Below are 23,917 nucleotides of genomic sequence, written 5' to 3' on the forward strand. Positions count from 1 at the left end.
ACAGCTGGGAAAGTAAACCTAGTAAGTCACGTGATGTGTATAACGTGAGCGCTTTCAGTTCGGGCAAAGGGCTGTATTTCACAGCAGTAGTGTCATTGGAGAGATAGATTTCATGCCTAGTCCATCATAACCATAAAATAGGGCTTCTTAAAGCATGAGAAACCCTCTCCAAAATCTGCCCCGCTTCTGTGCAGCAAGATTGAATTTTGCAGAAGTAGTGGTCAGCTGAACAGTGACAGAATGGTTGAACAACCTTGGATGTCAATGCCCACAGCCCCGAAAGGTACTGTTGTGTAATCTCGTGTTAGAAAATGTTAATATGGGAAAATGTTAATATGTGTGTGGTTCTGGGGGTCTCTACTTAAATGTTATTTATAAGACATGCACAAAGAGAAGGGCAGTAAGCCATTACAGCATACACATCTCTGGTTATATTTGCCTTGTTAATACCTTAAATTTATTGTATAATTTACAGAAAACCATACTATCCGTAATTTGGCTATTACTATTCTGGCGATGTCATAAAATATAAGAACTCGGATATTTTTGTCATGGCCAGGACAGAGGATGGCTTTGCCTGAAGGAGTAATTCAGGCACTTCTGCTCCAGTGAATGGAAGTCAGCCTTTATCTTCCACTGTTCTTCCCAATCTACGAATTTAACATGGAGATCTGCTCTAACTACTCTTTTATCTGCTTGTCCCTATCATATAATTTATAGCAATCTTGTTAAATTAAAATAATTTTTTTTTTAAATCAGTACCTTTTGTGGGGGATGGGTATGGAGTAGAATAGTTCAATGTTGAAGATTCAAGCCTGGCTAGAAAGGCTATTAAACACACACAACACACAAAAACATTTCCAGAAAGGAAAAAAAAAAGAGAGAGAGAAAGAAAGAGGAAGAGAGAAGGACAGGAGCAGAGGAGAAAAGGGCAGAGAAAGAAAGAGAAAAAAAGCAAATGGACGAATGAAATGTGTATATAGGACTAAGTACGTGTGACCTTTCAATCTTCAAAATATTACTCAGGCCCTGTGGCTGCACAATTCTCATTAAATTCATTGGGAATAATCTGGCTAAATCCCTTCTTGACTCTTCAAAATAGCAGGAAACAATATTCTGCACTTAAATTTATAGCCCCTGTGAGCCAGCACCAGCTGCGCCTGGTGAACCCAGTTTGCCCAGAGTTAGATCGTCGTTAGCACCATATACGTACAAGGATTTAATTTTTAAATCTGGTCTTCAAAACTTCTATTGGGTATGCAAGCTTGCTTACTCATAGGCTGGTCTTGCAGTGGAAATAAGTGGAGGTGCCTGGGTCAACGCAACCATGGGTCATGAACATACTCTGAGCTGCTCCAGTGGATGTTTGGGGATCCCTGGAGGGTAAGAGGCTTCACCAGGGGGAGCTGGATTTAAAATGCAGGGTTTCTCATCAGTTCCTGGCAGAGCATTTAAATAGGCTTTTATGCATCCGATTACAACCCAGACAGTATATGAATATTATATGCCCAATGAATGTATTATATTGAGAAGAATCCTCAACATGAAGACTTCAGACTCTGCTTGAATCTCTAGTGGCTTCAGCAAAATCAGATGGTGATGCAAGTTTAGGGTCTGACTTGCTGCTGCTCGTCAAGGTGCCTGCAGGACAGTGGGGATCCAGGTATCAGTCGGTTCATCTGACCATGGGGTGAACACCACGGTTAGACCTGATCTCTGAGCACTGGCTCAGCCAGGAGGTGACAATGAACGGAACTCCTCAAAGAAGCTCAGACAGTTCACGATCCATAAACGAAGATCTAGAGAGCCAGATTCATGACTCAGACAATGGAAAAACAGGAAACCAAGGCAAGTTGTAAAGGACTCTGGGCTGACTGTAGAACAGACAACCCCACCAATAAGCCCTGTGGTCCTGTAATAGAAAAGAACAAACCCTGGTGGCGCAGTGGTTAAGAATCCGCCTGCCAATGCAGGGGACATGGGTTCGAGCCCTGGTCTGGGAAGATCCCACATGCCGTGGAGCAACTAAGCCTGTGTGCCACAACTACTGAGCCTGTGAGCCACAACTACTGAGCCCACATGGCACAACTACTGAAGCCCGAGTGCCTAGATCCTGTGCTCTGCAACAGAAGCCACCGCAATGAGAAGCCCGCACACCGCAATGAAGTGAAACCCCCACTCACTGCAACTAGAGAAAGCCTGCGCGCAACAATGAAGACCCAACATAGCCAAAAATAAACAAACAAATAAATACATTAAAAAAAAAAGAACAGAACCATATTATAAAAGAAAAAAGAAGAAGAGGAACAAACCTGACTGCATATTGGATCTATTCCTTTAGCTCTAACCCTGTGCTCTCTTGCGGGTGCTTAGTCTTGTTGGCTCTGCACTTTTGTAAAAGAATGTTGCCTATAGCCTGAAGTATACAGGAAAGCCCATTCTCAAGGCTGACCTTTAAAGGTATTACACTTTTCCATTCATATAGAAATAAAAAGTTGCAGAATATAAAATAACAATTGTCTTGTTGGGGGTTTATAGGAACATTGTGACCAACACGTCCACGAACAGCTGCAAGAACAAAGGATTCCAGCACTAAGAAGTTTACAACAACTAGCCACATCCCCTCCCCTTTTAGTCTAAAAGAAGCTTGAATCCTAACTCGGGTAAGATGGTTCTTTGGGACACTAGTCCACCATCTTCTTGGTCTGCTGGCTTTCTGAATAAAGTTGCTATTCCTCGTCCCAATACTTCGTCTCTCGATTTATTGACCTGCTGTGGAGTGAGCAGTATGAGCTTGAACTTGGTAACAGTTTGACGTGAACTTGTTCAGGTGGTGGTAGCAAGGGGTCTTACTGGTTCACGATTTGTACCTCTGCCCTCTGACCACAGGAGACCCTATGAGATGACTGTCTGCTCTGGATCTCCTCTGCGAAGCTATCAGGACAAAGGCCTTGAGTTCATGCACAAATCAAAAGTTCACAGAGCCATTCCTGGCCTGATAACAAAGACTTCCAGCACTGAGGGAGAGTCATCCCATTTTGGGATCTGATGTACCTTTCCATTTTCTCCAAGGCTGCTGTTCATGTTTGGTTTTTTGATGACCCCTAGCTCTTTGGACAGGCAGGAAAAGAGATGAGATCTAACAAGCTAGCTGGCAACTTCCTAGTGATTGTAATTAACTCTCTGGCAAGAGGAAAAACTAGAGAGACAGTTAAAATGTTTGTTACATTATTAGAACGTCACTTGTTCACCTTACCCCTCTTCCCTGTGACAGAGGGTCATAAAGAACCTGCAAGGAAGTTACCCCATTAAAAACCGCCCTGATGGGGCTGAGTGGGAAACTAGGAATTTCCTATCAGGGAAGATGGGAAGAGAGCAAGAGCCCCATCCAGGAGGCAGGGGCAGCCAGCCAATCCCCGAAGGCTACGTTTTATAACCTGAAAAGGTGTGGATGGGCTGTTGGAATTTAGCTGAACACTATTCTTCAGCTTCATCTTCGGTATTTGGGGGTGTCTGAGCTGAGTGGTAGCAGGGAGTCTGTCACCCTGAGCCCACCATGGGGAAACCTGGGGTTAAGTTCAGCTAAAGGGAAGTTTGTTTTGCTGGTTAATTGGGTCAAGAGTGACAGCACCCTTTAAGGAAGCATGCTAATCAGAGCAGTCCTTTCTGCTTTCTGCTGGCTTCGGAGGGTCTGCTGTTGAGGAAACAGTGATGCACACCACATGCCCCATTAAGAAGTGACCGTGGAGGCCAAGGCTGCGGGCTTCAGTAGAGGAAATGGGAGAAGCTGGTGAGCTGACCTGATCACCTCACTCTAATGATTAACTTTAAAGTATGTAAAACTTCTGACTGCTTATACGGACAGTTTCCCCTGGTGTGTGTCTGTGGGGAAGATTTTCAAAAAATACTAACAGAATACAAAAGAGAGTGAGGGGGAGACCACCTTATCCCTGTGGCTGGGCCCTGATCAACAGCAAACCAGAGGCTCTAAAAGTCATCACAGGGCCTCTATTAATAAAAGGATGCAGAGGTGCCCTTCCCGAGGGCGCTCCTCTCCGGGCACACTGCTAGCCCTGGTTTCCTGCACCCCATCTCGCGGCGCACCCACTGGAAATGCGGCTGTAAACCTGCCAACTCTGTGGCAGACAAAACTGACAAACTTCGCCTGTCTCCGATTTGCTGAGTGGTGATGAAAATAAATAGTCAGGCTGCTGCCTGGGAGACTTCCTTCTCCTGAGTTTGCAAACACAGTCCGTGTCCTAGATGTGCTGCGTTTAAACAAAGTATGTTCCTCGGTTCCTTCCGCTGAGAGCGGGGATTGTCACCATTTGGCAATGACTGATGGGGAAGGAAATGTTGCTCCCTGCTGCATATACATGTGGATGAAAGGAAAGCAGTGTTTATGGCTCATGCTTGGGGACCAGATGCTGGTGGCATCTCTGCTAGGACTTTGAGGGAAACGGAAACTGAGAACCGTAGCGATGTGCTATTTTGTGGGAAAGGACAGGCATATGTGAAATCTACCACATTTTCTCTTTGGTATTTGATACCTGATTGTATAGTGCTGTCTATCACGGTTGGCTTTTCTGTGGTCAGCACAGTGGTACCACCTGAAACACAGAAACGGTAACATATGAGATGAGAAAAAGGCAGCATTGTAGGTAATATTTAGTAGAGAATGCTGTATGCTTACATACATCTGTTAGAGGCTAGCAGTTCCCTCAGATAATTCTTCCTTTAATTCCAGCTATAGCAAATGTCTTAAATTTTGTTCACCACAATACATTTATTCATAAAGCATCTAGGCAGTATGGAGAGTTCCAGACTTCCTTCCAAGGGCATTCCCTGACTCCCAGACTAATCGACGACGCTCACAATTGCAAGAGTGAAAAGCAAAGGCCGCCCAAGGTCCTTAGTGACTTAAGTATTAAACTTGACCTAGACCTCTAAGCTTCAAATAGTTTCCCAAGGTTTCAGATGTGTGTCTTGGGGGGAGTTGCAAGGCTGGTCCCCACAATCTATTTTAAAAACTGAAGTTTTAAAGCAGATGGCAGTAATTCCTCCTTTCTTTTGCGGCTGCGGTTGTTTGTTTTTCCCAAGGACAAATAATTCCGCCCAGTATGCAGTTCGGAGAAGCTGCAGGAAAAGGGGAAGGGGCGGAGGGACACATTTCTTCACAGTCCCGAGGAGCTGGAAGGCTGCACAAACAACACCCTGAATGCCATCAACTTCAGTCAGCCCGGGTCGACTTGGAATTCGTGGTCTGGGGACCAGTGGAAACTTAGATTTACCCTCTTAGCTTGGGTATCTTAGCTCAGCCATTTTCCGCCCTTCGTCATGAGACTTCTGTTTTAAAGTCCCGTTCTTCAAGTTGCCCAACCCACAAGCATCACCTGAACGCTTCTTGAAAAACTGGTTTGCTGTTTATTACTTTGGTGCTTGCGAAAGCCATTTCTCCATATGTGTGCCTGCCTTGCAGATCATGGTCGAGAGCATCTATTTGCTTTCCCGAGAGATAAAGTCCTGGGTAGACTCAGGGTAAGGGCATGCGGGGCTCATGCCCATCATGGAAAGTTTGGAGGTGGCTATGAGGTGCCATTGTACACCTTCCAGTAGTGTCATTCAATAGAGACTATAATCATCTCTATTCTGGCTGAGGCCTAGTCCTATCCTGCAGCTCCCATGGGTGAGAAATCACCCGGATCATGAATCAGAGAGCCGTAAAACTGAGCTCTTGAAATAGCCTGAAGATTTCTGAGCTAGTCCACTGTAGCACCAAGTCGTGTTACCACTGCTGGCCCAGTAAATATGCTGGATAAGTGGTCTCACGTGTGCACGGCCTCAATGAGGCAGGCGCTAGGAGAAGCCATTACATATATTATGGGTTAAGAAGGTGAATCTATAATGGCAGAATTGGAGGGAGGCCAGACGCATTAGCATTCCGTTCCCAGTGGTCTTAAAGGAGAAAGACTCAAGGTGAAAATTCACTTTTAAAAACAGATATGCACTGTCAGTTGTGTTAGAGGTTGGGAGCCAAATTCCACTGTTGGGGACACACAGATCCAATGTGAAATTTGGCCTCCTGGTGCCTTTGAAGCCAACTGTATTATCTAATGACATCAAAGGCATTTGCAAATGAGTAACTTCAAGGGTGAATTTTCACCCTGACAAGCAAGCAAGGGAGAGCAAAACCTCTCCTCATTTCCATGCATTTGGTACAGTTCACCTGGAATTCAGTGTTGTTTGTAGGTAATGAGCATTTTGCTAAATACTTATTTCCCCCTATATTCAAATAGGCCACCCCCAGGAGAAGACATTAAAGTGACATCATCTCTGTTAAGGAACCGAACCTTAAGAGAGCATTGATCCCAATTTCCATGCTGCCAACCATCAGGGTGAAAGGGAGAATACTTTTCGTTTGGTTTTGGACACTGAACGTTCAAATTTTGCAGCTGTGACAGAAAGAGCAAGGAGGGTACAGACTTGTGTGTGAGCCCAGGAGGTGAGATGCTCACCTGTGAAAAGATAGTGGGTTAGGTAGGGGCAGGCTGGGCTGCTTGCAAACACCGGCAAATGTCAGCCCGCCCTTCTTCAGAAAAGACTAACACAGAGCTTCATAGAGCAAAATAAGCTTTTAAAAAAGGACAAATGGGCCGTCATGCAGTAAATGAATACAAAGCATGAGGATGTCTTCTTAGATCACCTCTTCTTGTTGGGGCAATAGAGTGAGCCTTAGCAGCACCCCCGGAAGTTCTTAATATATGCACGTATAGATCAAATTATTGAAACAAACGTGCTGGCCTGAGAAAATGACTTTTTTTTGCCAGGGTAATATGTAAAAAAAAACATCAAAAAACTAGAATGGATTTTTTTCTATCTACCCAATAAATGATTTTAAATGCTGTAGATAAACTATCGCCTTGTACTTATAAAGGACTGTCAGTGTTTCCAGTCAAAATGACCCATTTTCTGTGGTTTGCAACTCGGGGCCATACACAATTTGCTCCAGGCTAACAGACTCACCCTATTTCATTCAAAGGCTTAGGTTTCAATTGATTCAGTCATGAGCCCATGCACAAATGAGAAGGCTGGTTGTTCTGACACGAGGAATAAATCTGAGGCTTTGTCTCTAATCAATATTAACTGACCACTTTAGAGTTTATAAAGGAAAGAACCTCTCCTCAAGAGGGTAATTGAACAGGGGAGTCTCTGATGACTGCAGACGTTCCTTTTTATGAGGATTTTCACTACGGATGGGACGTGTGACCGGGTTTGCAAAAAGCCTGAGGTTTGCAGAGTGTTCACAGACGAACTTGGGAAGGTTCTGCAGGACCTGTTTCACCAGACTGGTACTCTGTTTTAACATCAGCTGTATAAGCTTTTTAGCTGGAGCTTGACATCTTACAAAGAAAAGCCCTCTGCATTAATTAGAGTAATTTTTGTGGCTTGCAACTACTTATATACAAGATTTGTTTTCAAAAGCCCATAGCCAGGTGACATTTATTGGCCATTCGACTGTAAGCAATTATCCTGGAAATTTGGAGGCAGAGAACCTTAGGAGGTAGGATTTAAATGTAAACTCAGTTCATGGTGCTAAACTTCTGAGCTAGATTTTACCCCTTATTCCATCTCAGGGTGCAGAGCAGTCTTCCTCCTTCAGAAGAGAGCTTTTGAAGTAATTGGAAATCTGGGACATTTCCTTCCACATTTTACATTAACGAGTTAGCTAATAACATGGCACTATTGTGAAGTTACATGGTAACGCCTTCAGTTTCGCCCACGAAAATGAATTACGTGGGCTCTCCTGAATCCCTTTTGGGTAAAAATACAGACCTGCAACCACGGGCTCGTGTTTAATGTAAAATGAGAGTCAGATGCTGTAAGAAACTGTGTTTTGATCTGGGTAGCAGTAAAGGCCCCACGGTACCTTTGGCAGCAATAGGGTGATAATTCTAGTGCTTTGGCCAGTTTCCAAATGGTGGCATCCCATTTCCCCACTTGCTTAATGTTTCCTCTGCCAGTCCAAGTAGAAGAGAAGGTCACTTTCTAGCTTTTAGAGTTTTAGAATATCATGGAGTAATCCTCTAAGTAAGTTGGTGAGGCACGTGGCACACACCATCCCTGATATATCTGCTAGTGGTGATGTCAAATAACAACAAATTCTGCCCTTGTAAATTCTAATGTAAAATGATTTGCAAAATCCTAGCTTCAAAGCTGCATTTCAAATATAAGCTTGATTTCATTAATTAGTTGGTTAAAGGATCCACTCAAAAAATTTGATCCCGGTTAGAAAATGAAAATAAACGTTCTCCAGCGTGTGGTTATGTACGGGTGGTGCACATGTTATCTCGGAAGGGGGTGGAGGTCAAAGATGAGAATCAGTTTATGTTACATTTAGCCACGGAGGAATTCTTATCCAATGAAGACAATCCTAGCCTTTGGCTCTGAAAATGGCTAAAATTATCGTTCGAATGGCTGTGGCTGTGAAGGACAATTTGTTTACATGACAACATGAGGAAATGAAGATGCACGTGTTTTGGCAAGGCTTCCTCCCGCCTGCCGCCGTGAGGATTTCCGCAAACACAAACAGACGTTAATTAGCGGGTCTCGACTACAACATGAACTGAGATGGCACAGCAATGGGATGAAGATGGTTTCTGCACCTGTGAGCTGGAAGTCATCACCTGTTCCGCTGTGGCAGTTGGCCTGGTCGTCATCACATTCATCCACCAGGTTCCCATTGGGAGTGGTCGGTCCAGCTGTAGGTGCTGAAACAAGATCCAAAGATTATTTTCTCACACCTCTGAAATGTATTCTCCAGCCCCCAGCTGTTGATCCTGCTAATGCTTTTGCAGAAAACTCTAATCTGTGGTTAGAAGACCGGTAGCGTGGTTTGCCTCTCTTTCAGGAGCGAAATATACTCAGATTTTGCAGAATGCATTGGGGACTGCTTTGTTTTGGTATTTGATCCGTATCTCCTTCGTAGAATTGGCTGCCTTCGCATTTTATACATTGTTATACATACACATCCTTTTTCTGAAAAGTTCTTATATTCTCACTGGTTATTTATTCATGACCCTGAAGTTGGAAACTTTGATGATAGAGATTTGGCTTGAACTGTTTTTCCTTTCATTTTCAAGGTGCTAGAGGACTCACTCGTCAAGAATTCTTTCATATTCTTGGTATTTACTAAGTTTATCTTGTAAAATTTTCCCCAAAAGGGAGTCTCAGCATTCATTTTTAGTACAATATTGTTCTTTACTTCTTTATTTTTTTAAAGAGCAACTCCATTTCCCTCTAAGTAAGCTTCTCAGATTGTGAGCCCAGGCAGGTGTCTGGGAGTTCCCTGGGGTCATTTTACCTTAACTCCCAGAGGACTACATTCCACTGCTGGCAGGTATTCCCATAGCTTTGAGTTTGTAGTTGAAAAGTAGCCAACATTAATCAAAGACTGCTTTTGAAGTTCTTTAAATTTAGTTCCGTCTATTTTTCTTTTCCAGCCTGTTACTCATTTTTGCAATCTGTTTAATATCTTACAGTTTTCAGCATTACATTTCACTTTACATGACTTGAGATAATGGACAGTTCTCTTGATGTCTGAAAACCAGACAAGATGCTGGGAGTGGGGGCCTGTTCTCTAATAGCTTCTGGCCAATTGGAATGTGCTGGTAACTGCTGCTTTCTCAATAAAAATTTGACCCTGTTTGTTATTGTGCTAAAGGCCTGAGCAGAGTTATGATAGATGTAGAAACATAGCTAGTTTCAACTTCCTCAACTGCCCCAAACACACACAAATAATAATTAGGAAATCACCACGTACAGGTAATGTTCACACCGTTTAGGAGTACAAACTAGACTCTGTAAAATGCATACACACGTATTCTGGTTCTGCTTATTGCTAACACTGAATCAATAGAATCCTCTTTGGCAATCCAGATGCTTGCCTTTGCTAAGCTGCCTTTGCTCTTGGTAACGTGCCACTTTCAAACTCTCTATTCATCTTGCTGGTTTTTTCCACATTCCTTATGGTATTTAAAAAGGAGGAGTTTTGCACTGGAAGTGGACCAGGGTGGTATGGGGATTAAATTGAAAAAAGTAAAAAGTGATGTCCCAATTTTACTACTTGAAAATCTTTTATCTTCTGTGGTTCTCTAACTGTTTCTTAAACATAAGTGCTAGCCCCAAATAAGATGGAGACTCCGAGATGGCTGGGTTGCACATCACCCTCTTTCTCTGTCTTTGGGTATCTCCTGTAGCACAAGGTACAAAGTCAGTATTTAATAAGTGCCTGTTAATCGTTTTAAGGGAGAAGAAAAACACTCCCTTTCACCAACTGTGTTAAACAGCTTTGACAATACTTTCCCTGGATGCTGGCTCCTCGTGTGGCTCGGGGCAACTTCCCCACCTCGGTGAGTGCCTGCAAACAACTGCAGCAAATCCCTTCACCACCATTGCTACCTCACCACAGAGTTGACACTGGCAAACTGCCACCAGGCTCAGTCTTTTCAACCATCCATTCATTCCACCTTCTAAATCAATGTCGCTTCCCAGAATCGAGGCTAAAGTCCTGCATCGGAGCAGCAGACGCCCTTTTCCAGGCAACAACATTGCTCAGCACACTGAACGAATGTGTCTGCAGGTGGTTCAGTCTGCCCATCCCTTCTTTTTCTTGGCATCTTTGCCAAAGTCCTGGCACATGGTCATTCTTGGTCTGTGTTGACAGTGACTAGATGATTCAGAGGTCCTGGGACATAACTACAGATATGGAAACAACTACCTAATAAAGAATCGGAGATAATGGCCTGCTTTTCAATAAACACGTAGGAAAGCAGCTATGAATTATTCACTAGGATGGTGATTTAATAGCTTAAGATTCTTTAGTGTGTAAGAAATGTTTTATGATATTTAATGTGCTCAGGAATGTAATTATATTTGGGGAGCTCAAAACACAAATAATTATGAAATCCCAAGAAGGTGATATTTAAGAGGCATCCTTCCAAACAACTCTGAGCATATGCTCAATGGATTAACATCTGGGTACCAACAAGAGCCATTCTTTGCACTAACCTAGAGAAAGACCTTTATGGGGATGAAAAAGTTGGTATAAGGTTACTCATTTATGCCCAAATTGAAGGCAGATGGGAATTCCAATGCACAAAAGCATTAACTAGTACACTAGGCAACCATCATAGTTTTTCAAACATTCATCTCATTCATTATGTGAAAAAATGCAGAGGGGACTGCAGTTCTGAGGTCAGTGTGAGAAGTGAATTTGTCCTTGATATGACCTTCCTATGATAACCTAAGTCTATCTTGAAACAGACCTCACCGTACATTATATATATTATCTCATGTAAAGTTTTGTTTCTCTGCAGCAGCCTAAGAAATTCATGCAGGGGACTTCCCTGGTGGTTTAATGGTTAGGGCTCTGTGCTTCCACTGCAGGGGGTGCGGATTCAATCCCTGGTCGGGGAACTAAGATCCCTAAAGCCTCGCAGCATGGCCAAAAAAACCCCAAAACCAAGCCAAAACAAAACAAAACAAGAAAACCAACAAAAATTCATCCAAGATAATGTCTTGACGTTTCAGCCTGTCAAATGCTGCTTCCTGCTAGTATGTGATGGTAGTCAACACTGCAGATGCCAGCTTGGACCAGACACGGACCTCTGAACAACACTAAGAAGGTCATGGAATCTGTGGTCGCCGGGGTTGAGGGAGGGAGAGGGAGGGGGACTGCTTAATGGGTAGGGGGTTTCACTTCGGAGCGATGGAAACGTTTTGGAACTATGATGGAGGTGTTGGTTGCATAAATAATTGTCAACGTACTAAATGCCACTGAATTGTTTACTTTAAAGTGGTGGATTTTAGGGAATTCCCTGGTGGCCTAGTGGTTAGGATTCAGAGCTTTCACTGCGGGGGCCTGGGTTTGATCCCTCGTCAGGGACCATCCTACATGCCACGAGGTGCGGCCAAAATACAACAACGACAACTAAATAAAATAAAATAATTAAAAAAACAAAATGGAGGATTTTATGTGAATTTCACAATACATCATTTAAAAAAAAAAGTCAAAGAAGACAACCCCACAGAACCTGAGGAGCGTTATGGAAACAACCTACAAAAAATTAGGATGTGAAGGCACTGTTATGGAAGACAGGGCACGGGGCCAAGTCCTGAAGGATGGGCATGGTTTCTAGGGGCAAAGCCCAGGGGCAGCAAGTGCTGGTGTGTTGGTCTACCACCTCCAGCCATGCTGAACTACTTGAGTGTAAGGTCCACGTCCTATAGACCTTTGTGTTCCTGGTGCCTCCTTTGTGTCTGGGAAAGAACTTGTACTCAGTAAACATTGTCAAATGAGAAGATAAACTAATGCCAAGGGGGTAGACAAAGGACTAGGGGAAGATCTGGGAATGATGCAGTGTGCACTTAGGGACAGGAGAAGGCTGCTTGTCTACAAGTCTTCCTGTTGAAACAGGGAGAAATGAGGGTCAGTAGAGTATTTGATGAATAAGTCGCGCAGGGCGCCAGGTGATGAGCCTTACGGACCAGCAGGCACAAGAGACACAGGATCACCCAGGAGAAATGGGGCAATTTGCAGCAGCACCGTCAGGGGCATAAGTGCATGATGAAGGAAATAAAACATCTGGGGAACCGGGGGGGCTCTGGAAATCGTGCTTACCTTCCACCTCACAGCCCAGCAGCTCCATCCGTAGCCCTAGTCCGCCGTGAGTGGCTCTCTCAGGGTAGATCCTGATGAATCGTGTGGAAAGGGGTGGAAATGTCCGTAGCTCAGGTGTGTCATAGTTGTTGTTGCCTTCAAAAGACTGTGAAGTATGAAGAACACCAGGTATTAACAAAACCTCCCTTTCAGCAGAAAAGTCCTTCCTTTAGGACTCTTAGCAGGGCAGAGAAATGGGCCTCATCCTACTACTTCGTAAACGGCTGACATTCCTTTCCTAAATGAGAAGGGAAAAAACAATCAAACCTTCTCTAAGAAGTGACAGATGTCGTTCCTTAGAAACTCTGGAGGATACACTGAGGCTAGACCAGAAGCTGAGGATTTAATGAGACACATTTTTAAATGACAGTCTGATGTGCCTGGGAGAAGTGACACTTTTACCACTTCCTTGAAAAAGTGGAGGAAGAAAACTCAGGAAGGGAGCCTGCCATTTTTCAGAGCTTGTAACAGACACCACATTTCCAATAACGACTCCTGTCACATTCTCTTAAATGAATGGGTCCTGGTTTTGCTAAAACTCCGTCCTCTAGAAGAGCGGGGAATTCCATTCCCGGAGGAGGAGATAGTACATTTCACGTACTTCAAGCGCTCTGTAACCAAGAACTTGGGTTATTCCAATCCATTGGAACTGCTGTTGACTTAAGCAGTACCACCAGCTGGAGGCATTTGTAGATAAAAGACTTTCTCATCTCAGGAAAGTGACAGGGTCCTGACCGCTAAGCGATGTTCTGATGCCTGGCTGCACTGCAGTGAGTTGGCACCTCTTGGTGAAGAGCATTCCTAACTCGACATCACTGTGACACGTTCAGGAGCCCGGCCGTTATTGCCCTGCTGCCACTGGATTATTCTGTTTTCCTTTTTACAGTGACAGGAAGGTCAAAATCCTTGAGTGGAATCATGAGAAAATAGAGCAATGGCTAGGTTTGTTTTCTTTTTTAAGAAATGGATAAGCCTCTCTGTATCCTCTTCTCCCAACATCATTCCTAACTCTGTCCGGAATGGGAAGAGGGGAGGGGATTAGAAAAATCAAACTGCCTTATCACTGGGAGTATCCTTTTACGTATCAAGCGCCATGTGATGTTTACTCGGCAAGGCATTGTTCCATGTGCTTAAAATGTATTCACTCAATTAATTCTCAAGACAACTCCAAGAGGTAGGTTCTATTATTGCCCCCCTTTTACAGGCAAGGCATAGAGAGGTCAAGTAATTTGCCCATGACCTTGGGATTCAGACCTACCAGTCTTATCTGGCACCCTTCACCACACTGCCCTTAGAAACAATCTAGTCTGATTTCCTCATTTTAATAGATGACAACACTGAAGTCTAGGACACTGAGATCTATTCCCATGGCCACACATTCAGTTTCATTGCTTTTTCTTTAAACGGATTGTGATTTGGGCTTCCCAATCTGGTAGATCATATTGAGTGGGTGGCCATATCCATCAGGAGTGGGAACCCTGCCCAATACCTGGGTCAAAACATCACAAACCAGCCATCATTCGGTGGTGGAAATATGTAGGCCAAATGGGTGACACAAGTAAGAGAAGCTAGATTGGGAAGGTTGTGACATAACTAGAGGTTTTTTTCTGAGTTCTAGAAGCAAATTAATTGACCTTTTCCAACTCAGAAAATCCTCCAGGAATCTAGAAGTACAGGGCTAATACAGAGCCACCTCTCTCAATTAAAGTTCCCTTTATCATTTTCAAGAGTAAATTCACCACCGGGGGCCTCTGCATTCTTGATAGAACTGCAGCTGCTGCCATTGATGGAGAATCTGACGTATAACGTCAGGCCCAATCAAGTGTTCTCAGCAAGATACTAACTATAGTAAAAATAGTATTACCACACATGCAAGTTCTGTGTACGTTAACACAGCTCCAACACTCTCAGGAGAAAAGCACTTATATCTACGGAGTCCCAGGCTTTTCTCCTACTTTTACCTTGAGCAAAGAATTAGCACAATGTAAATACATCATAAACGTTGTCGGTGATGAACTGGGCAGAATATTAGCAAGGAAGGGCCGTATGGAATTGGGCTAAGTTTGCTAACATAGGATTGTTTACAAAATGTCTTTGTGTCCTTTCACTAATCATGCTTTAGAAGAAGAGGGCTTGGAGTATTTAGATCTATTTGCCCCTGAAAAGTCTAGTTGATTCAAAGGCTCTGGGGTACCTTGTCCATCATGCACTATTTAAGGGTAAGAAGTAAGGTGAGGGCGTAGAGGATTTTAAATCCATCCAAGTGCTGTTTTAGAACACAAAACAGTGTGCTCCCTTTACCGTAAAAAGGTACTTGGCATCTTAAGCAGGTAATCTTCATTTGCAAGTTTAAATATAGTATGTTTTAACTATCTTTGTGCAATTTAGAAATAAATACTGCTCCTAAATGGAAGGTTTAACCAGTTTCCTTTTTCATCTTGAAGATTTTATTCCAGGGGAAGGACATGTTAGGAATCGGAGATCAGATGCCATGTAAACAATTTAGAAACTTTTATGGTTTAAATACAAAAGAACATGATAATGATGGATGAAATGTTTTAGGAAAATATCTAACACATTCAACCAATCTTGGAGTTTTTTGTTAAAATTGAAAGCTGTGTGCCGGCTTCTTGTGAATGCTATATGCGATGTCCTACAAAGGGAGTGATAGCTTTAGACTTGATTGCAGACGAGTGGATTAGATACTAAAGGCCAGGAAGCATAAGATGCATCCCATCCAGAGCCTATGGCAATTTGTCTCCTTTCCCTCTTAGAAACCGAATGTTGAAGAAAGTGTCACAACAGCTCACACTGCCATGCGACAGTGGCTCCGGGAAGTTGTTGATTTGCAGCATATTCACACTTGGTGCTAAAGCCACAGGGCTCACAACTCCTCAGAAAAGATCGCCTCTTAGGGGAACTCCAGTTTCTGATGTTTATTTTACTTTTTCTTCTACCAAAACAAGAATGGTAGACATAAAAGGGGAAAATGAAATGGACACAAGCAAGAAAGTAGCTGCACATAGATTAAAAAAAAAAAACCACAACACTGGAAACGTTTTAGAAACCACAAGTTAACTGGGGATGAGATGGGAGAGGAATTCTTACATTTCCGACAGCATCATCCCTCTTGGTGGCCCGCCCACTGGTGCGGAGCACAGCCGTAGGGACGGTCTCTGCAGAGCCTCCACATCTGGGCCGAGTGGGAGCTGGCTGCGTGGCCCGGCTTTGTTTATTGTCTGCAAAGCCTTTGGCCCCAGTGACTGTATGAAGCCATATTCCCACACTCCCATTCCCTCTAATGAGCTAAAATCTTTTCATAAAAGGAGTAGGTCCTTGGCAAAGCAGGGACGGAAAGACTGGGACCGAAAGGCCAATTGTGCTAGGCGTGAGAAGTATCATCAGTTGAATACAGAACCCACAAATAGTTCTGCAGAACTGAGCTTCTGGGGGCTCTTCCTTATTTTAATCTGAGATCAGTTTCTAGGCCACGCAGCATACTCGGGGTGTCCTTTCCTAGTTGGTGTCTGTGCTCAGGAAATGCACATATATTTAACCAAGAGCCGTAGAAGAACATAATCACTCAAGAATACCTGTTCCGTTAAAAAAAAATCATGCCACGTGTTCTGGTGAAGGTTGGAATACTTCTTTTTCACTAGATCCTCAAGGGCCAACTGCTTTTTGAAAGGTTCCAACGTATAAGAAATAGACATAAGCATTATTCATGACGGCCAAGAGTTAGAAGCAATGAAAGTGTCCGTCAGTGGATGGATAGATCCCCACCATGTGGTCTGTACATACGATAAAATATTATTCAGCTTTAAAAAGGAATGAAATTCGGACCCAGGTTACGACATGGATGACCCTTGAGGACATCATCCCAAGTAAAATAAGGCTAAATATTGTCTGATTCCACTTACGTGAGGCTCCCGGAGTAGTCAAATGCATAGAAACAGAAAGTGGAATGGTGGTTGTCAGGGGCTGGGGGAGAGGGGGTGAAAATTATTGTTTAATGGGGGCGGAGTTTGTTTTGCAAGATGAGGAAGTTCTGGAGGTGGGCTTGCACACCAGCGTGAATGTACTTAACCCTACTGAACTGTACACTTAAAAAGGTTAAGATGGCAAATTTTCTGTTATGTGTATTTCAGCACAATTATGAAACTTTTGAAAATTGTAAAGCACTACAGAATTTAAAGACTCTTTCATTCAATAAAAAAAATTTTTTTTAATTTAAAAATACACTTAGGGGATGCGTGAGAGAAGGGGCCTGGGGGCGGGTGCTCACGGAAAGATTAGAGTCTGCAGAGAGATTCTGAATTCCTACCGCAGTGGCCCCCTGGACCCACCCTCACGACCTCCCGGTCCCCTGAGCCACCTGCTGCTCCCTACGGGAGAGAAAGGTGACCGGCGACGCGATTCTCAGCCGTGGAATTCCCGTCTCCCCTAGAATCTTACTGTCTCCATCACTCGCCCCCGCAGATCCCACGGCTTTCAGGAAATGAGAAGCAGCGCTTCCACAGGAAGAAGCCGGGGTCCTTGATTCAAGTCGAGGCCGTGAGGCAGGGCCCCCTCCCGGCACCGCCCCCCGCCTCCCGGCGCCGCCCCGCCCCCTCCCGGCGCCGCCCCCGCCCGGGCCTCACCTTGGCCTTGCGCTTGCTGTCGTCCATGACCATCTTCCAGTCCGAGCCGTTGTTGCTGTACCCGATCTTGAATTTCCTCATGAACACCTTGTTCTCCCGGTGTTTGCCCCCCTGAATGATGACGCCCCGCACGATCTTCTCCTCCGCCAGGTCCACCTGAAGCCACTCGTTCACGTACGGGTGCGGGGCGGGCGGCAGTGCCCAGCCCGAGCGGCTGGTCACCAGGCGGATATTTTCAGGCATCCAGTTCCTGTCCCCTTGGTTGGATGCTGTGATCTGGGAGTCGGAAATAAGTCCGGACACCATACCCAACATTCCAGAGCAAGGATAATCTAGAGAGGGGAACGGAATAGGCGATGTAAAATGATTTTCTAGAAGTCTCCATGCTTAGAAAGAGAATCCAACATATTGAATAAAAACATGGTCTGTATGCATTCATGTAGATCTGCAAATGTCTGGATCATCTGACATTAAAGCAGAGCTTCCCCGTTCCTCCTTCTACACTCCCTGCCCTACACTCACAGTCCGGTAAAGAAAATCTTTGATAAGAACATTCATTTCTTCCCTTTTTGAGTTCTTCTAAGTTTAAGGTCAAAGTATCGACGTTCGGTCCCTTTGGTATCCGGAAGTTATCTCTAGATCAAGTACAGGCCCTGCCCAATGGAGGTTCAGTTTATGCGGGGCTGGAGATGTGTAAACCAAGAATTCCAACAGCAGGAAAGTTGCCAAGACAAAAGCAAAAAGAAGATGATGAGGTGGTGAAGAGAAAGAAAGTGCTCGGCTCAGCTTGAAGAGGTAGGAGGGCCCCCTCCCGGGGGTGGGGGAAACCTTTGGATTGAGCATTGAAGGAGGGGCCCATCCTCCCCCCAGGTGTCCTCCCCACCCCCATTTCTAAACTGCACGAGAACTTTGCACGATCTCCCTGTCAACTCAGATGTCCCAAGTCCAAACAGAAACAGTCCTTTCCCCTCGACACCAAATCCCTTTATCCAACTCTGCACTTTAATGGGTGGAATCACCACCAATCAGCTAGCTCCTGCCTAGTCATCTTGTCTTTCTGTTTTCCATTTTCCATTCCTGTTCTGCTACCAAATCCTGTCATATTTTTGTTTAAAAAAAAAGTCTTGCGATCTTCATTTCTTTTGGCATCGTCTTGACGCCATGGCTACATGCCAAGTGGTCTCCTGACTACCCTCTCAAACCCCAGTTTTGAATCAACAACACCCACGTCGCTTTTCATAATTTTTTGTGATGTCACTCTTATGTTCAAAAATCTTCCATTGCTAAGGAAAATAAGCCAGACACAAAAGGACAAGTACTGCATGATTCCACTGATATGAGGTACCTAGAAGAGTCAAATTCAAAAGGACATAAAGTAGAATGGTGGGTTCCAGAAGCTGGGGGGAGGGGAGTGGAGAGTTAGTGTTTCATGGGTATAGAGTTTCAGTTTGGGATAATGAAAAGTTCTGAAGATGGATTGTGGTGATGGTCACACAATAACGTGATTACTGAAGCAACTAAATTGTATCCTTAAAAATGGTTAGAATGGTAAACTATGTTATGTACATTTGACCACAATAAAAAAAAGAGAGATCTTTGAAAAATTTCCATGGCTCTCCATTATTTATGGGACACTATAAAAAGTCTCGATCTGGTTTTTCAACACCCTCATTTTGGCTTCCTCCTAGGTATCTAATTTTATTTCCTATTACTGACAGTAATCCATTTTCTTCCCACATACCATAGAGAGAATTCTCATCATTGCCTTTGTTCAAAATGTTCCTGCTGCCCCCTCATCCTCCTGTTGACAGAGGTGAGTTCTGCCCAGACTTTCAAACTCAGCTTAAGGCTCTTCCTGAAAACTTCTCAAATGACTCTATCCTTTATCCTGAACCCTCCCTTCTCAGAAATATGACTACCATACAGGAAGCAGCACAGAGTTTAGTATTAAGCCGTTCTCTCCATGTTTTAAGATTGGGAGTCCTGTGTTCAGAACCAGATTAGAAATTCCTCAAAGGCAATGAATGGCATCATAGATCTTTCTATATCTTCTATAGCAGCCCAAGGAGCTTCTGAGCAGGAGAGTACCCATCACTGATTAATTGATTGGTGGGTTAATAACAAAATGTTCAACACTTCAATTATTCTTTTCAAAATTGTACATCTCCATTGAGGACATGCCAGGAAGGAGAATCTGTTTTTCTTTGAAACAACTCCATTCTGCATAAATCAAAATTCAGCCTAAAATGTAACCATCGTGAGAGGCATGTTTCTAATACTATTAGGCTGTGTCCGTGTTACCAGCTGACCCTTAAGAATGAATTACTCAGATACTTTCCACCTGAGTTGTGCAGTTCAGATCATGCCATTTCTTTACTCAAAAATTCGGTGCAGGGTTTCCCTGGTGGCACAGTGGTTGAGAGTCCGCCTGCCGATGCAAGGGACACGGGTTCGTGCCCCAGTCTGGGAAGATCCGACATGCCGCGGAGCGGCTGGGCCCGTGAGCCATGGCCATTGAGCCTGCGTGTCCGGAGCCTGTGCTCTGCAACGGGAGAGGCCACGACAGTGCGAGGCCCGCATACCGCAAAAAAAAAAAAATTCGGTGCTTGCTCACCTACAAATTATGCACATACTTTCAACCCAGTGTGCCAGGTCTTCCATACCATGGCCTTGCAAGGCCCCTCCTCAGTGAAGGCTCCCTCACCTCGGTGGTGGTAGTAGTTGGGGGCTTTCTCTCATTCTGTTCCCTCCACTAAAGAATTCCCCATCATTTTGTCCTTCCCACTATCTTAAAATCTGGACCTGTTTTCAAATTTTACCTTATATATTCAATTTTTCTGATCTCTCCAACTAGACATGGTTTTCCTTTTCTGGGACTCTTCCTAGCTCTCCACCTGCATGTCTCATATATACTGGCCATATTCAGTTCTTTGGGTTGCTACTTGCCTCCCCAGGTTTTAAGTTCTCTGAGGGAGTGAACCAAGTCATATTAAAAACTTTTCTATGACTCCTTGTGCCCTTTATTCTTGGTATTTACTCTGCAAATATTTGTTGAATGAATCAGCTTATTAACACAATAAAAGGCAGTTGTCATTTTCCCCAAGCACCCTTTCCTGTAATTCAGCTGCAGTGTTTGCTCCAGGCTGGGATCTGGAAACCAAGAATAAATTCAATGGGGATTATAAAAAGATTGACAAAAAAGATTTTACTGAGGGTCTCTGGAAGTTATAGTGTTAAAAATAGAAGTCACATTTTCGGTCACTGTGGTCACACCTGTCCGGTTCAAAACCAGCTTTTGCAAAGAAAATGTTTAGCTGGTAATATGTACCAGATGTCACCATTTGGAGAAAAACACAATTAACTTGAATATTGTAAGGAGGGCAGAACCTTTACCGGAAGAATGTCCCTTCTCTAGTGCAGAGCTGGCTGGGGCACAGTCCTCGCATCCACAAGCCTCGTGATGCCAGCCCGCATCCTGCCAACATAGCCCTCGTGCAGTCAGAAGGGCATTCCTTCTGCAAGTCGGCCTCATCCAAGATCAAGGAAGAGGCACCTTGATTTGCCTTTGACTGAAAACCAGTGACTCACTTTTAGCCACGATTAGGAGAAAGGTTCCACTAACAATTCAAGGTTTGCATAAGCTGCTAGGATCTAGCTCTGTTCGTCCACGGTAGGCTAGCTCAGATGTGCCCTGATTAGCCTGGCTCCATCTCAGATCCTTTGGAAATAGTGTTGCTAGATTTAATGAACAAATAATCTAACAAAAACAACAACACAAGAAACAGGCTGTCAAACTAAATCAGAATTTCAAATAAACAGCAAATAATTTTTTAGTATAAGTTTGTCCCCAATATTGCATGGGACCTAACTTATACTAAAAAGTTATGCATTTATCTGCATCAAATTGAACTAGACATTCTGTATTTCACTTGGCAACCCTGTTTAGAAACCTTAAAACCAATCCTAGATGGGAGGGAGAAATGAGTTCTGTGATGGGGAATTAGGTGGTTCTTTTCTTTTTTTATTGAAACATAGTTGATGTACAACATTACATTAATTTCAGGTATACTACATAGTGATTTGACATCTGCATATATTATGAAACGATCACCATAAGTCCAGTAACCATCTGTCCCCGTACAAAGTTTTTACCATATTATTAGCCATATTCCTTATACTGTACATTACATCGCTGTGGCTTATTCATTTTACACCTGGAGGTTTGTACCTCTTAATTTCCTTCACCCTTTTCAACCCCCTACCCCTGCAACTCCTTTCTCCTCCGGCAGTGGTTATTTTCATTGACGTTATTTTCCAGTAAAATCTCTGAACTGAGCTTTAACGTGAAAACAGATATACTGGTAAATCAAATAGTTAACCAGTTTTCGAGGAATGAGGAGGTAATAACTGCATTTGATGGGTGAAGCTGAATAAGCATAATTTAATCTTCCCTCGATGACTCAGAAGGTACCTCTGGATGTTGTAGGGCCTGAGATCATCCCTGCAAACTCTGATCAACACAGGAACACGCTGACCTGTGCAGAAGCCGCAGTTAATTAACTTCTGGTTAACGAAAAAGTCAACAGCGTTTGTGGTGTGTTCTCAGACAGCAAGGGCATTTTCACCAGTTTCCAGCTTTGCCAAAATGATGAAGCTTGCCTTGTCAAAATAATGAAAATGCTCCTTTGTCAATTACCTACAAAGTAGAACGGTTTGCTCCAATTTTGTTTTCCTTATCTCTCTATGTGGTGACCCACCATTGTATCCTCTGGTTATTCCAGGATAGCTGTATTTCTAAAAAATAATTTCTGAATGGAAAAATTGGTTTAAAACTTGTGGGCTCTGGAGACTTTGGATTCAAGTGATGTGTTCTCATGGTAACTTTTAATTCAACAGTTTCTTTTTAAAAAATCCAGATTGAGTTGGGGCTTGCCCACTCAAGCGGAAAGGGTAAAATTTTGCAATCCAGTCACTTGTTTATCGTAAGAAATGGATAAAACTGCAGTTCATTCATTCATTAAAAAAATAAGTGTATTGGGCACGTATTTTGTTCCAGGCACACAGGACGCAATGGAAAAGAAGATAAACATGGCTCCTGCTTTCATGCATCTTCCAGACCCCCGGTGAACCTGCAGTCTTGTATTTCTTTCATTGGTCTCCACGGAGGGGACCATGGCCTCTAAAAGATGAAAATTATCTACTCTGGTAATTAAGAAGAAAACACCCACGGAGGGCTCCCCTGGTGGCGCAGTGGTTGAGAGTCTGCCTGCCGATGCAGGGGACACGGGTTCGTGTCCTAGTCTGGGAAGATCCCACATGCCGCGGAGCGGCTAGGTCCGTGAGCCATGGCCTCTGAGCCTGCGTGTCCAGAGCCTGTGCTCCACAACGTGAGAGGCCACAACAGTGAGAGGCCTGCGTACCGCAAACAAACAAACAAAAGCCCCAAAAAACAAACAAAAAAAAGAAGAAAACACTGATATCATTGTCTCATTAGGGGCTCTATTTGCTGGGGCCTATTCTAGGTTCAATTTATTGAGTACCATAAACTGTTTAATTTACTGGGTACCATTTAGTGAGCATTTACTCTAAGCCAAGCGTTATAAAATCCTTTCACTTAAATCTTCATTACAGCTGAATCAAGGAGATGGAGATCTACTGACTGACAAGGAGATGGAGATAAGAGGGACTGAGGGTCTTGTCCATGGTCACTCATTCACTAAATGGACAGCCCAGAGCAAAGCCTGGATATGTCTGCACACCTTCTTTCTGTGTGACCATCGTTATGACACACTGGCCTCTCCCAAAACCTGCTTTGATCAGTTATTTGGCAGTTGTAGCGATCTTACTAGAAAGATCTTACTAGGAAGTGTCTAAAATATATTAGGGGTCGTGATTAAGACAGCAGCAGTATGCAAGTTGAAAAAAAATAGCTACTTAAAGTAACTGTAAAATAGAATATGTGGGAAAATATCAAAACATGGTATTTTAGACCTCTGTTTAGATAACTAGGTCATTTAACTAGTTTTAAAAATCCAGTAAATTATTTGCCTTGTTTACCTGTGAAGACTCATACGCCTAGAATTACCTTTCAGGAAAATCCTTGTGAAAATGAGAAAGAGCAGTTCAGGCTTAAACAAGGATTTTGTTTAATTAAAAGGAGAGCCAGAAATTCAGAATTCACACTAACGCATTTGGAGTCTTTATGAAGTTTACTTCTTTTTTTCTGGTACAGTGACGTGAAATTAGGTGGGAGGAATGGACCGGAAATTTCCACCCTGCCCTCAGATGGCCTTGTTTCTATGAATTTATTACATTTGTAATGCTCTGAAAATGACCTAGAACTTTCATGCAACTGCTGATCAAGAATAAAGCCAAGGTGGGACTCCCCTGGTGGCGCAGTGGTTAAGAATCTGCCTGCCAACGCAGGGGACACCTGGTCCAGGAAGATCCCACATGCCACGGAGCAGCTAAGCCCGTGTGCTACAACTACTGAGCCTGCGCTCTAGAGCCTGCGAGCCACAACTACTGAGCCTGCGTGCCACAACTACTGAAGCCCGTG

The 23,917-nt window shown here is 43.7% G+C and overlaps 1 protein-coding gene across 7 annotated transcripts in view; it reads right to left on the reverse strand.

Annotated features, from left to right (window-relative positions):
* The window catches only part of NRP1 (neuropilin 1), a 138,791-nt gene that overhangs the window by 13,081 nt on the left and 101,793 nt on the right, over positions 1 to 23,917 (reverse strand). For 4 of the 7 annotated variants that reach the window (XM_029236900.1, XM_029236897.1, XM_029236899.1 and 1 more), the window contains 4 exons: positions 17,359 to 17,690; positions 12,680 to 12,824; positions 8,664 to 8,768; positions 4,551 to 4,610 (listed from right to left, as the gene is read on the reverse strand). In XM_029236900.1, the coding sequence (XP_029092733.1) occupies positions 4,551 to 4,610; positions 8,664 to 8,768; positions 12,680 to 12,824; positions 17,359 to 17,690 (642 nt within the window). The remainder of the gene's footprint in view (positions 1 to 4,550; positions 4,611 to 8,663; positions 8,769 to 12,679; positions 12,825 to 17,358; positions 17,691 to 23,917) is intronic. The other 3 variants (XM_029236902.1, XM_029236901.1, XM_029236903.1) reach the window with 1 other exon arrangement.

The sequence above is a fragment of the Monodon monoceros genome, unplaced genomic scaffold (genome assembly GCF_005190385.1).
Source record: "Monodon monoceros isolate NGI ecotype Baffin Bay Population unplaced genomic scaffold, NGI_Narwhal_1 Super_Scaffold_21, whole genome shotgun sequence".
NCBI lineage: Eukaryota > Metazoa > Chordata > Mammalia > Artiodactyla > Monodontidae > Monodon > Monodon monoceros.